Source organism: Talpa europaea (genome assembly GCF_964194135.1).
Source record: "Talpa europaea genome assembly, chromosome: 4".
Taxonomy (NCBI): Eukaryota; Metazoa; Chordata; class Mammalia; order Eulipotyphla; family Talpidae; genus Talpa; species Talpa europaea.
The window spans coordinates 115,574,690-115,590,201 of NC_140070.1; the positions used below are offsets into that span (position 1 = coordinate 115,574,690).

Here is a 15,512-nt window from a genome sequence, read left to right on the forward strand (position 1 = left end):
CCCCACGGGCTGGTGTCTCACGAAGCTGCAGCAGGAACTTCGCAGACGCTCAAGCCAGCAAGCGAGAAGAGGCAGGTTTGTTTAGAGAAAGAAAAGTTTATTGAGGAGAAAAAAAAAACAGAAATAAAGTGGGACTCCCAGGCCATGGAACCAGGCCTGGGAGGGGCAAGGAAGCCAAAGTGGAGTCGTGTCCCAGGGTATTTATACCTTCTTTCCCTAATTATTCTAAAGCTTCACCAGTCTCTCTGTGATTGGTTAGTTCTTGGCTGTTTCACTTAATTTGCTACTGAGCAGGGGATCTTCACATTCCTTATCTAACAGCTTTCTCTTTCCCCATTTGTTACTTCTTTATCTTTATGGCCCAGTCCTCTGATAAGCATCTCTGCATTGAAGTTAAACAGCTGCCCTTTTAAGTTGTCCATAAATTAAACCATTCTCTATTTCTCCAATCTTTGCCTCCCTTTACCACCTGAAGGAAACCAAGGCCAGCATTAACAATGTTGTCCTTGGTCCTGAGATGTTTGTTTTTCCAGGTGGAATTAGTTACACTCCTCTTGCTGCCCTTATCTCTGAAGCCTTCCTCAATTCTCCGAGGCCCCCTCCTGCAGTGTCCCTAAAACTGCCTAATTCCTAGCTTGCCCTGTGTCTCAATAACAGGCAGATTGACCGAAGTACACTGCTGAGGTGAGCAGCGGGCCAGACAGGAGAGGTCTGCTGCGCCGTGTGGGTAGCTCCCTGGCCAGCCTGGAGCCTGGATCGTACTAGCACTGCAGAGACTGCTTGTTATAGGACAGGGAGAGGGGCAGCCCAAACCCCGCAAACCTGCCTATTCTAAATGGGTTCTGCCATCTGCCGCATCAACACAAAACACATGAGACTTTAATGGGAAGGAACTTTAATAAAACTAGGAAACAATACAGGTAAGGCAAAGAGTCTAGTTTCTAAATGAAGCACCCAAAGTTACCCGTTCCCTCGTGGGTAAAACTCCATTCATATGGGATCGGCCCAGAACAAGGCCCCAAAGCCTGCTACAAGTCTAAAGCATCTTCCAGTGGGGACCCACAGAAAAGGGTCACAAACAACCGGACAAGCCTGGAAGGAAAAGAGCAAAATCAACATCAAGATAAAAGCTGCCATTGTCACCTCCCCACGGGTCTCACCCACATCTGTGTCACCCAGTCCACGACCAAAAGACAAGCGCAGTTTCTTCACGTGTCTCTAGGCTCCATGCGCCTCCTCCAGGTCTCCTTCTGGCTCCATCCTGCTTCCTTCCTCAGTCTCTTCTGCAGCTTCTCCTCTTCCTGCTCAGCTCCACCCTCCCTTGGGTGGGGCAGGGAACCTCCCCCTTTCCTGGGGACCACCCTGTTACATGCTGACAGCTTCACAGCGCTGTGCTTAACCCCTTGTGCCACCAGGGAGACCCCTTATTTGCCTTTTAATCTCTGCCTAAGCTGGGAAAATAATAGGTGCTCAGTTCATGGATAAATGAAGTATTTAAAAAACCCCTCAATTTTTAAGAAAGGCAGAAGAAAAGAGTTGAGCAGAAAGCCTAGAAACCCCAGTTTTCACTAGGTTTGCCAGTTCATAGTAAGACAGCTACAATGACTGTTATGTGATTAACCGATTGACGTTAGTGTTGCATGTGTGTGACCCACCACATAATTGTCAGGATTCCAGATATCTGTCCCTGTGAGAAGGCTCAAGAAGATAAAAGCTGTGCTGGGGACAACTCCACCAGTTTAGTGAAGACAGAATTTGTCCAGAGAAGCCAGTCCCTGTGCACCCGGGCATTACAAATCTCCACTTGCTGGCAATTCCACCCATTTTGCATCATCCTCCCAGATCTACTTTGCGATGGGAACGAGATGCGAGCCTATAAAAAAGGGAAAACATGCGTTTACGTTTGCGGGGCTGCGGTCAGCGAAGGAGGAGCGCCGACCCGGGAACAGACTCACGACCAGAGGCGGCGCCGGGACCGCATTGGCCAAGCCGGCGCCACTCCTCGCCAGGAGAGCCAGGCGCTTGGGGGAAGTGGCAGAGCCCGACAGCGGAGGCGGAGACGACCTCAGCTGCAGAGGAAACATGGCTGAGTACTCGCGGCTGCACAACTCCCTGGCGCTGATCCGCCTCCGAAACCCACCGGTCAACGCGATCAGGTAACAGGCTCCGGCGTCTCTCGTCTGGGGACCGCGGAGACCTTAGCAGCCTGCGGGCTCCGGAGGCGGTCACTCTTTCCTGCTGGTTTAAACCTCGAAAGACACTCACACAGGTGGAATAAGTGCCAGGGCCTTTATGCATAGGTTAACTTGGTTGATCTGTGCGAGGAAACTGCAGCGGAGAGGCAGGCTAACCCGGAGAACTTGGCTCGAATCGGTCTGTCCATGCTAACTTCGTGCTGAACCGTTCTGTTTGCTTTTGCAACGTTGACTTTCAGGTGTACTTTGTATTCCAAAGATCTTCCTACAATGCAAAGTAGATCTTGACCCCTCACTTCCCAGCCCCCCACTTCAGGCCACTTTTACCATGGTGTACCTAAAAGATTTAGGAATCCGGCAATAAGGCAGTTTCACATATTTAGAAATACATAAAAGTCCCCATGAATGCCAACAGCGAGCAAAGAAATGCAAAGTGACCCAGAAATGGAAGGTTTTCTCTCCTGATAGGTTCTAAATGTCAGGGCCTTAGTGCTTTAGTGGAAAATTAGTGTCAGGGTAGATATTAAATAGCATTCTCTAAAAAACTACTATGCCTTTTATTTTATTTCATCATGTTAAACTCTCTAACCCGGATTTGTGCAATGCACTTACGCCATTACTTATAACAAGTAGATCTCTGCTGCTTAAAATAATAATGACATTGTATATGTTTGGTTCTCCCATTTCTCTGAAAAAAATTATAGTGATACATCAGCCTAGGAATGAGTCACCCATCCACAGGAGTAAAATTAGCAGAAATTATAATTTACGTCAAATACCTAAAGCATAGAGACAAAGATCTTTGATCAAAATTCTTATCACAAGAGATTAAAGTGAGGAGACCTCCTAATTTTAACTGAATTTTTACCTGACTATATTAGAGTTTATTTTATTGTAATATTTTATTATTTTTTTAATTAATTAATTTATTTATACAAGAACTGGGGTACAGGCCAGATGCGCGGGGGTGAGAGGATTCACAAGAGACAGAGTGGATAACAGAACAGGCAGACAGACAAAATACACTGCTGAGGGGGGCAGCGGGTGAGACAAGAGAGGTCTGCCTTGCCATGTGGGACTCTAGCCCTGCCCGCAGGGATCGAACCGGTGCTGCAGAGGCTGTGGACAGCTTCACAGTGTGGTGCTCAACTGCCTATGCCACCAGGCGAGGCCCAATATTTCATTATTTTTAAAGAGTATTTTTATACTTGAATTCTAAAATTATATTTAATTAAAATGTATAGTTACAAATGACTATTTCATTACTCACTAATTGTATTATAATTCTCCTTTTTATATGAATTATTGCATTTAATAATACCCAAAAATTGCAGGATTAAAATCACACAAGAATGCTATATCAACTCACTTGCCATTCTCAGAAAAAAAGCAAAATATTCACCATTTTTGGTTTTGACAAAGAGAACCATAAGTAAAATGACTACATATTCATTTTGGCCTTGTCTATATTCTAATTTAGAATTATTAGATATTCAGGCTTTCTTTCCTACCCTCTACTCATAAAGGGAAACTGCCATCAAGAACTTGGGGAGGTGTGGGGGAGGGGGGATTCTATAATCTAATACTTATAACTAACAATATTTTCTCACAACGCTTCAAAATGTTTTTGATTTTTAACTTACCTCCCTTACAGGAGAAATGTTAATCACTAGATCATAAAGTTGCTGTTGTTTCCAAATGTGGGCCCACTACTTAAAGGCATAGAAGCCAAGAATCATGCCAGCAGCATTTGAGAAAAGAAACTAGTTAATGTAAGGTCACCTGGCAGAAGACTGGCAGCAAGACTTCAATCTCCCCAAGGATGGGGCTTTGGCCAGTATTTATGGAGTTAAGGAACAAAGAAAGTATTTTAAAAAAATGCACGGTGGTAAAGTCCAATTGTTTGCTTTCTGCTGAATCATTGTGTCACTCAAATTCGGTCCAAACTGCCAACAAAACTCAGTGCCCTTCATTTCTGCATGTTGTCTGTTTTACCATGAACCAGTCTTCCTAGACCCATCATCCATTACTTTATCTATTTGGGCAAAGAGAGGTCACCCTGAGCTCTGAAACACAACTGTTAATTTCTGAAAAGTTTGGTTTTCCCTCATTTAAAATGGTTACTTTTTTTTTGTCCCATTGTTTCACTCTTGCAAGCCTCCCTGCTGTTCTTGCAGATTATATAGAAACCAGAAAAGACCACCACAATCACCATGGTTTCAACATCCTTTGACAACAGTCAGTGTTCTCTCTTCTTCTATTTTTGCTGAAAAAAAAAAATTTGGTCACAAGTCACAAAGTTGATTTGATGAAATTTATTTATTTATTTTTTTAAGATTTATTTATTTATGCATCCAAAATCTGAGATGTAGGCCAGAGGTGCAAGGGGTGAGAGGATTCACCAGAGACAGAGTGGGGAGAAGAACAGGCGGATTGACTGAAATACACTGCTGAGAAGAGCAGTGGGCGAGACAGGCGAGGTCTGTGGCATTCATGTGGGTCACCTCCCTGGCCAGCCAGCCCAGATGGAGCTCCTGCTGCAGTAGCTGCGGACTGCTTCACAGTGCTGACACTTAACCCCTTGCACCACCAGGGAGGCCCCTGACGAACTTTAGACAAAAAAAGACAAAATATCACCTCACAAATATATCTCTGATAATCACAGAAACTAAAAAGTTTTGGTCAGCACCCATGAGTTATCTTCAGACTGCATTTTCCATAGTAAAGGGAGAAAATAATTACTTCACGCCTCTCCCTCTCCTTGGTATGAACCTAGTAAAGGTATATCTGTTACAACCATTTTCATTCACTCCTTGTGTTTGATTTTTGCAGAAGTAACAAAAACATAAGAAACAGAGTAGGCGTTGATTGAAATGGGAAAAGCCATTTGGAACCGATTGAGCACATTTTGGCTAATTTTGAGCCATCATTTTACCCAGAAGAAAATATGTACCTTTTGGACTTCTTGCTATGACAGATGGTTTAGAATCTGGTTTTCATTAGTAGATTTAGTTTCTAATTAACCAGTCAAAGATTAGTGGGTTTGTTTGAGTTCATCTAGATTAATTGATAAAAAGTAACTGGGTAGGGCCTCCCTGGTGGCACAGTGGTTGAGGGCTGGGCTGCCGCGAAGCTGTCTGCAGCCTCTGCAGCGCCAGTATGATCCCCGGCCACTAGTGAGGGTCTCACATGGCTTGACAGACCTCTCCTGCCATGCCCACTGCTCCCCTCAGCAGTGTATTTTGTCGGTCTGCCTGTTCTGTTCCCTGCTCTGTCTCTGGTGAATTCTCTCACCATCCCGTGCTTCTGACTGTACCCAGTGCTTGTATAAATAAAATAAATAAATCTTTAAAAAAAATAAACTAGGTAGGGGCCTCTGGTGATGCAGTGGTTTAAGTCTTAGCCATTCCCCAGCTGACCCACATGGCACAGCAGGTCTCTCCTGTCTTGACCCTGCTACTTCTCTCAGCAGTGTGTTTCAGTACATCTGCCTGAATCTCCCCACTCTGTCTCTTGTGAATCCTCTCACCTCCCCCCCACCTCTGGCTTATACCCCAGTTCTTGTATGCATAAATAAATAAAAATAAATCTTTTTTTTTTTTTTTAAAAAGGTAACTGGGTAAAAGGGAATTATCATTTACAAGGGAAAGGATCTCCTTCATTCCATGAGCCTTTAACACATACCTGATGGCCTGAACAATATGGCTTTTATAGAAGTTTGTTCTTTGTTTTGTTTTAAGATTTGTTTTTACCCTGTATGCCAAAGAAAAGACATTTTGATGGGAATATTCAGAACTTCTTTTTTTTTTTTTTAAGATTTGTTTATGTATACAAGAGCTGGGGTACAGGACAGAGATGGAGGGGGCAGTGAGAGGATTCACCAGAGACAGAGTGGGGAACAGAACAGGCAAAAATGACTGAAATACATTGGTGAGGGGAGCAGCAGGTGAGAGAGGAGAGGTCTGCTTTGCCATGTGAGTTGCTCCCTGGCAGGCTGGGGATCATACTCCTGCTGCAGAGGCTGCGGATTGTTTCATAGTGTGGTGCTTAACCCCCTGCGATGCCAGGGAGGCCCAATACTCAGAAGTTCAAGACAAAACTGAGTGGACTCTTGTTTTATTATTTTTTCTTTAAGGAAAACCTTGCCGTTTTTCCTAGGTTCTTCTCCTTCACCATCTCTTGGCAATTAGGATCCCCTGCTTCCTGGCAAATCCTCTTCATTGCTTTTTCTTGGTTTTTGTCACTTTTGGTTGAATCACTCTACCGAGCTCTCCCTTGTCTTAAGTGATGGTGTATCGAGAAGCACTATGACTATTTTCTCTCTTCTTTTCCTTTGACAGACTCGTTTAATCTTGTCTTTAACCATCTCATCTGTGGATGATGCCCTCATCCACTGGCACTTGGCAAAACCTACTACATGCTCTTTTTTCCCCTCTTACCTTACTCTGACCTCCTAAATTAGGTAGGATTAGGCTTGGCTGTCAAGGATTAAACAAGAAAAAGTTAATTTCTCTCACGGCATTATCCTGAAATGCTATGGCTGCTCCACACCAGGGACTCCAATTCCATATATCTTTTTATCTGCCATCCTCAATATGTGGTGTCTACCTTTTGGTCCATGATGGCTGCTCCCAATCTAGCCATCACATCTGCATCCTGCCAGGAGTAAGAGGGAAACAAAAAAAGAAAAGTGTACTCATTCTTTTAAGGACTCTTCCCAAATGTTGCTTAAAAACAGATCTACTTTCATCCCATTGGCAAGAACGTAATACCTTGGGTTGACCTTACTGCAAAACAAGTTGGGAAATACAGTCTTTATTTTGGGCAGCTTGGTTAAAACCAGATATCTAATACTTTGAAGATGGTAGGGAGGACAGAGTGTTGGGTTTGCTGCCTCTGCTACATCTCATAGCCTATTCCTTTTACACTATTTCACATTTTTTATATCTTCTCAATATAGCAGATTGAAAGTAATTCCCTCCCCTCTAAATTTTGGCATTGCTTTCATTGTATATTTATTACAATATCCATTTTAATGTGATGTTTTCTTGTATACATTTCGTTTTTCCTAGGATGTCATAAATTCTCACTTTACAAAAATGATGTGTAATGTGTTTAAATTGATTAGACCAATTATAAGTGGTCAAATTTACAGCAGAGTGAAGGAAAATACTGGTTATTTATTTATTTAAAATATTTATTTATTTATGCACACAAGAACTGGGGTACAGGCCAGAGGTGTGGGGGGGCGGTGAGAGGATTCACCAGAGACAGACTGGGGAACAGAACAGGCAGACCATCTGAAATACACTGCTGAGGTGAGCAGTGGGCGAGACAGGAGAGGTCTGCTTCACCATGTGGGTTGCTCCCGTGTGGGTTGTTCCATGGCCGGCCGGAGATCAAACTTGTGTTGCAGTGGCTGCGGACAGCTTCATAGTGCTGTGCTTAACCCCTTGCACCACCTGGGAGGCCCCAATACTGATTTTTTAAAGTTAATTGTCTCTCTATAATTCATCATAGGCACATACGTTATTAGTTGAACAAATTAGTAAAAACTTATCTACAGTTTTTTTTTTAAAGATTCATTTATGCATACAAGAACTGGGGTACAGGCCAGAGGTGTGAGGGGGTGAGAGGATTCACCAGAGACAGAGTGGGGAGAAGAACAGGCAGACTGACTAAATACACTGCTGAGGGGAGCAGAGGGCAAGACAAGAGAGATCTGTGCCATGTGGGTAGCTCCCTGGCTGGGGATCGAACTCATGCTGTAGTGGCTGTAGATAGCTTGCTAGGCTGTGTCCCAACCACCTGCACCACCACGGAGTCCCTACAGTATTTATCCATCTTGTATGTCTTTGATTTTCATTGTTATGAGAGGAAAAATCTCTGAAATGGTAGAAACTTAATTCTGACTAAGCTTCCTGTATTTTTTTCTTTCAGTATTGCAGTACTACATGGAATAAAAGAGGGACTGCAGAAAGCTGTAATGGATCATTCAGTAAAAGCCATTGTGCTTTGTGGATCAGATGGCAAATTCTGTGCAGGTAACCAGTGTCTTGCCCTCTCCCACTAACTCTGGAATCCAGCCACAGACTGAAATCGATACTGCATTTGCTGTTCTTTTGGATAATTTCTTAATGGGTTAATAGATATGTGAGTCTTGAGTAGGAATGCAATCCACTGTGGAAAAAGACACAGGCGTCAAAAGAGAAACCCAGAGAAAACTTTGACCTCATTATTTGTTATTTTGGACTGGTCCCTTGGAGGATATTTCAATCCAGGCTTCCTGCCTATTTTACCTGCTAGCACACACCTGTTGGAACCTGCCTACTCTGCATATGTCTCTGTCTTATGTGAGCCTGGGCAAGTCCCTTTTAACTTTTTTTTTTTTTTAAAGATTTATTTATTTATGCATACAAGAACTGGGATGAAGACCAGAGGTGCAGGGGGTGAGAGGATTCACCAGAGACAGAGCGGGGAACAGAACAGGCAGACTATCCGAAATACACTGCTGAGGGGAGCAGCGGGCGAGACAGGAGAGGTCTGTCACGCAAGGTGGATCAATCAGCTCCCTGGCCGGCAGGGGCTTGAACCCTTGCTGCAGAAGCTGCGGAGAGCTTCATAGTGCTGTGCTTAACCCCTTGTGCCACCAGGGAGGCCCCCACTTTTATCTTTGAATCTCAATTTCTCTATTTGCAAAGTAGATGCAGTAATATCTATTTTAATCACCTTTTGAAGATGAAATGAGACACTATATGTGAATGTTCCTAGTGCCGTGCCCTCAAGCAGAAATGTTGTTTTTCATTTCACACCGAGGCTTGAAATGGAGTTCATTTTTCTTCTGGTAGTCACCTACCTCAGTGACCAGGGCACTCTTTATTGGATTATTATGTGAAGATCAAAAATGTTGACAGAATATGGCAGAAGTGTTTGAAATATTGATTTATTCAATGGTATTTGTGTTACCTTTTCCTCTTTTCCCAAATAAATATATTATACCCTCTGACAAAAGTTACATAGTGATGATGGACTATACAATCTTACCATACCCAGAGGAATTTAATGTATGTTAATAGTAGCTTATGTAGTAGATATTGAAATTATGACAATATTTACATATAAAAATGTTAATATTATAATAATTGTCATTTATCTTGCCCGTATATGCCAGTACTGGGTAGGTTATTTATTTATTAATGATGAAATACTATTTTCTTTTTTTTTAAAGATTTATTTATTTATACAAGAACTGGGATACAGGCCAGAGGTGGGTGAGAGGGTGAGAGAATTCACCAGAGACAGAGCAGGGAGCAGAACAGGCGGACTGAGGAAAACACTGCTGAGGGGAGCAGCGGGTGAGACAGGAGAGGCCTGCCGCTCCATGCCATGTGGGTTTCTCCCCAGCCAGGAATCGAACTGGCACTGCTGAGGTTACCAACAGCTTCACAAAGCTGCGCTCAACCTGCTGCGCCACCAGGGAGGCCCTGAAAAATCATTTTTAATCTCAAGTTACAGGAATGATAATTTTGAGACTCAGAAATTCATCTCGTTTAATTGGAATCAAAAAAATCTAGGAAAAAAACCACTAGACTAGAATGATGAAATATGATGGTTCAGTGAGAAAAATGCAAAATGATGCTAGAGAAGGAATACACAGCAAACGAAAAAGAAGATGAATAGGCTGAATGTGACATCATTACATTAACTTAGCTTTTAAACTTGTACCAAGCAATGTTTTCAAAGACAGATAGGATATTTTTCCCAATAGCATGTATAATGTTTGTTAAAAACAGAAAATATAAGATTTTACAGGATTTTTGAGACTGTTGAAAGTATATACCTTAGTACATTTTTTATTACATTGTTTTTTTAAGATCGGTATCAAGAAAAAAATGTTAAATACCTTATTAAGGTCACACTTATATATGTGCATTGGTTAAAAAAAAACAGGAATTCACCAAAATATTGCTGTTATCTCTGTGGTATCTGAAGTGATCTTTATATTTTTATAATTTTGTGTACTTTTCAAGTTTTCTATAATGCATGTTATTTTTATAATTAGGAAAAACAATAAATGTTACTTTAATTGAAAAAAAATCTGTCACCAAACATAATTCTAAGCTGGTTGATTAACAAATAACTTACAGACATTGTGTGCATTTTACCCTGAGATTTTATTTTGTAATGACTCGTGCTCTTATTAAAGATGTGGGTCTAGATTGCTGTGGGACAGGTTGGTGAGTAGCATCAAATGAGAACGGTTGACTCAATCTCAGAATGATGGTCTTTATTAGAGAATTCCTGGTCTCCTCGGTGCTTTTTAATTTTTCTAAATGTAGAGTTGCTACCTTATATAGAAAGACAGATTTTAGAAGAGTACAGGATTCTTACAAAGATTTGAGGATTTTCTCTCATGTTGTTTCACATTTCCCAGGTTATTTGCTCCTTTATTGTTTCTCCAGCCATAGGATGAAATGTTTCATGGGTTCAAAGAGGTCTGAGATTCCTTAAGAATTATATGGTAACTTGTTATTATATAATATAGCCCATGGCTTTCTCACCTTCCTTTTTTCTTTATATTTATGCCTTTAGGTGCTGATATCCGTGGTTTTGGTTCTGCTAAGAAGCCTAATATCTCACTAGGATATATAGTAGATGAAATACAGAAAAATAAGAAGCCTGTGGTGGCAGCAATCCAAGGCGTGGCTTTAGGAGGAGGATTAGAACTCGCCCTGGGCTGTCACTATCGGATTGCCCATGCAGAGGTAAAAGAGAGGCTCCTTATGAGACTTGGGGTGGGGGGAAGGGGCAGGCTTTTCTTTACGACAAGCTCTAAATGTTGTTATAAGCACCAGAGATGATCATTTTATTATTTTTTTTGTTTTAAATATTTATTTATTTATTTATACAAGCACTGGGTACTGTCAGAAGCATGGGAGGGTGAGAGAATTCACCAAAGCCAGAGCCAGGAACAGAACAGGCAGACCTACGAAATACACTGCTAAGGGGAGCAGTGGGCGTGGCAGGAGAGGTCTGTCGAGCCATGTGGGACCCTCCTCCCGGTGGCCGGGGATCGAACCAGTGCTGCAGAGGCTGCAGGCAGCTTCGCAGCCCAGCCCTCAACCACTGTGCCACCAGGAGAGGCCCAGAGATGATCATTTTAAATGGTTAGTTTACTGATTGACAACTCTTAAGTATTTTTAGCACTGGTATTCAGCTGTTATACACCAATACAGCCATACTGATTGTTAAATTGTTAACTATGTCCATCTGATTGGTAAATAGCTGCTACCCTGAATTCCCTCACTGTTCCTTTGCTTCCCCTAATCTTAGTCCTTGGACTTCCCCATGATTCGCCAAAAGGGATCTTCCAAAGGAACTCCTGATCAGCAGAACTATGGCCCACCTCAGATTTCACTGAGCCATCCTCATGCAGTAGGAAGGGTTAAATATTTTGATTATCACTCCTGAGTATGCATATGTATTTAAATTTTTATTCTGATCTAAAAGATTTCAGTTTTGTAGTCCCTTGTAATTATCAGTATGTACTTAGGAAGAAAATTTCCTGCTGGAAAATAGCATGAAACTAGCAATAATTAATGCCTTATTAACCATTCAGTTTAGATTGATATACACTTAATTACATAGTATACAAACATTTGTTCCCAGGCAGTTGTTATCCACTCTCTTTATACTATTATTGTCACAAATTATATCATTATAATCTATACAACTTAGATTTAGAATGATTAATTTATATAGTGGTCTTTTAAATCAGATAAGAACAAGGTTCTGGCCACTTTTTTTTTTTTTAAAGATTTATTTATTTATTTATACAAGCACTGGGTACAGTCAGAAGCATGGGAGGGTGAGAGAATTCACCAGAGCCAGAGTGGGGAACAGAGCAGGCAGACTGACGAAATACACTGCTGAGGGGAGCAGCGGGTGGCAGGAGAGGTCTGCGCACCATGTGGGACCCTCACGGGCTACCTGGGATTGAACTGGCGCTGCAGAGTCTGCGGGCAGCTTCGCAGCCCAGCACTCAACCGCTGCTCTGGCCACTTGTAAATGGCCAAGAAGGCAGAGTGATAAAGAATTCAAGTTCAGTCTCTTATGTGCCTGATTTTCCTTTTTTTTTGATACATACATTTTAATCATTTAATGTATACAAATCAGTGATGTATTGGTATATTCACGAGTTATGCAACAATCACCACAGCTGGTTTTAGAATACTTCATCACCCCTCTCCCTTACCCCAGGTCCTAGGCAACCACTAATATACTTTGTCTCTATAACTTAGCCACTCTAGACATTTCATATAAATGGTTCATCTAATATGTTGTCTTTTTATGTCTGACTTCTTGCACTTAGCATGTTTTCAGAGTTCATTGAAGTTAGTACTTCATTCTTTCTTATGGCTAAATAATATTCCCTTATATGGATATACTTCCCTTATATGGATGTATGAACATAGTTTCTTTATCCATTCTTCAGTTGATAGACATTTAGGTTTTTACTTTTTTGACTTTCATGAACAATAAAGCCATGGAAATTTGTGTATAAATTTGATAGGCATGTTTCCATTTTTCTTGGTATATTCATGGGTAGAATTTCTGGGTTGTCTTGTAACTCTATATTTCATCTTTAAAGGGCTGCCAAATGTTCTCCGTGAGGCCACACCATTTTATATTCCCACTTGCAACGTATGAGGATTTTGTATTCTTCCCGTCTTGTCTAAAAATTGTTATCGTCTGTATTGTTTGAGTATAGCACCCTAATGGGTATGAAAAGGTATCTTGTTGTGGGATTGATTTGCATTTTCCTGATGCCTAATGATACTGAGCATCTTTTCCATGTGCATTTTGGCCACTGCATCTCTTCCTTGGAGAAATGTCTATTCAGATCTTTTGCCTATTCTAATTGAATTATTTATCTAATTATTATTGCGTTGTAAAGGCTCTTTATGTGTTCAAAACATATGATTAGTGAATATTCTCTGCCCATCTGTGGGTTGACTTTCTTGAGCTACCTGGATCTCAGGACTCCATCAAGCTGTTCTGGAGAGTCCTATTTTTGTTGTCTTAATATATAATAGAGTCAGAGAAAATTTGTGTAAGGAGCTAGAGATGTGTTTCAACATGAAGGCTTAGGGACAGCATGGTTCTCTTTATGCTGTTGATTGAAGTAGAGGGTGTGCACTAATTTGTCCCTAGAACCTCTCACTAAATTTTATGAAACAGTGTTTTGGAAAATGTGGGAAATAAAGAGGAATGCTTTCCTTGACTCTGATGATATCACCCAATTTTAATGACCTTTATGTCTTCTACACTTGATAGACTCACATTGGCCTTCCAGAAGTCACTCTAGGAATTCTTCCCGGTGCCAGAGGAACCCAGCTTCTCCCCAGACTCATTGGAGTTCCTGCTGCTCTTGACTTAATTACCTCAGGTTAGTATCAACTCTGCCAATAGCTGTCTACATCAATATGAAGAACTAGTCTAGGCTTTTAAAAACTCCTGGGTGACCATTCCCTACTCATATATCCTTAAGCAATTACTTTAAATTCTTTGATGTTAATTTTATCATCCATAAATGGAAAGGATACATTCTCTGGGGGCTTTTCAAATGTTACCATGGTGATCAAATGTGATGACTTTGTAAATGAAAGTATATACACATACTAAATACATTCAGGATTTTAGTATAGTTCAAGTATGTATTTACAGACACTGGTGTCACTTAGGGTACTTTATATTCACATGATACAATTTGGAAATTCAGATGATACAATTTGGAAATTGTAATATAAACAAGACCAGAATTCTCAAAATAAATTTTCAAGTTTTAGTGTGGAAATGATTGAATTTTTCCTTTCCAATGACTAAGATATTAGCTACAATTAGAAGTGTTGTTCTTTATTCAATAGGGAATATCAACAGCACAATGCTAGAATACATCTAGAAACTCTAGATTTAACAAACACCATAAGGTGATATATAAAGAGATTTCAAGTTGAGGTAAAGTTGGAATAAATAACATATAAAACTATTTAGTCCAACAGGTAGAACTCATTATGAGTCCTTGGGGCAAGTCACTTTATCTTTTTGTCCCTTAGTTTCCTCATAAATGTGACAAATAATATTATCTGCCACATACTTAATACTTACAGTGAAGATAAGTTAGATAACTTAATGAAATGCGCTTAGAACAGCCCTAGACTTGGTGCTGTGTTTGTTGTGTATTATTATTCCCATATCTGTCTTCCTACAATAATAGGCAATTGATGAGAATCTTGGTATTAGATTATATCCTGAAGAATGGGCAAAAAAAAAAGAGTATGAGCTTTAGAATCAAAGACTTGAATTTGAGTCAACATTTAGACAACATGATTTGTGCAAGTTAATTTTTATTTATTTATCCAGCAACTATTATAGTTTTCTCTCATGTGCCGAGTTCTGTTCTAAGCATTGGGCCTATAGTAGTGAACCAAACCAAGAAAAATGCCTGCCCATACAGTGATTATGTGGAGAAAACTACACCAGTAAAACATTAATCATAATTCCATATTTTATCAGCTCAAAAATGTACTTTTTCTCACATATTTCAAATTAGGATGCCATTTACATTTACTGTGAATCTTGTTTTGATTGACAGTAGTTTTTCCTACTTTGTGTAGGGCTTGAAGATTATAGGAAGAATGCTTGCTTTTCTTTTGAATGAGTTAGAAAGGCATTGGAGTTTTTTGAGTAGAGAAATAGCATGCTCTCACTTATGCTTTTTAAAGATCACTTTGGCTATTAAAAATATGTTATTTGGAAGTTAGGGCATAAATAGATTGGATAGAGGACTGCTATAATAATCCAAGAGATAGATAATGGGAACATGGACCTGAGTGGAACAATGTAAAGGGTGAGACATGGTTAAATTCTGGGTATATCTTATGATGACAGGGATTCACAGGCTTGTGTGGCAGATCAGATGTGAGATGTGCCAGAGGGAAGAGAGTGAGGATGATTCTAATAGCAGGACAGCTGGAAGGATAGTATCATTACCAAAAAGAGAGTATCTGCTGGTAGACAAGTTGCAGGGAGAAATTATAAGAACTTAGTTTTGCATGTGTTATGTTTGAGAAGCCTAGTAGACATCCAAATGGAGATGTCAAGAAGCCAGTTGCATAGATTGACCTTGAAGTTTATCAGAGAGATCTTCTGAATGCTGCTTAGCAGTGAAACAACCACTAGTTGGTTTATGGGATAATGAAATTACATGGTATGCTTCTGGTATATTACTGTCACATAGGAGACACTTTATAAATG

General features: G+C 40.6%; 1 protein-coding gene across 1 annotated transcript in view; it reads left to right on the forward strand.

The window, feature by feature from the left end:
• Nucleotides 1-2,082: 2,082 nt before the first annotated feature.
• EHHADH (enoyl-CoA hydratase and 3-hydroxyacyl CoA dehydrogenase) overlaps nt 2,083-15,512 on the forward strand; it is a gene marked incomplete at both ends in the record, with an annotated part of 42,216 nt that continues 28,786 nt past the window's right edge. The window contains 4 exon segments of the mRNA XM_084232352.1: nt 2,083-2,156; nt 8,136-8,239; nt 10,788-10,960; nt 13,533-13,646. Of these exon segments, the coding sequence (XP_084088478.1) occupies nt 2,083-2,156; nt 8,136-8,239; nt 10,788-10,960; nt 13,533-13,646 (465 nt within the window).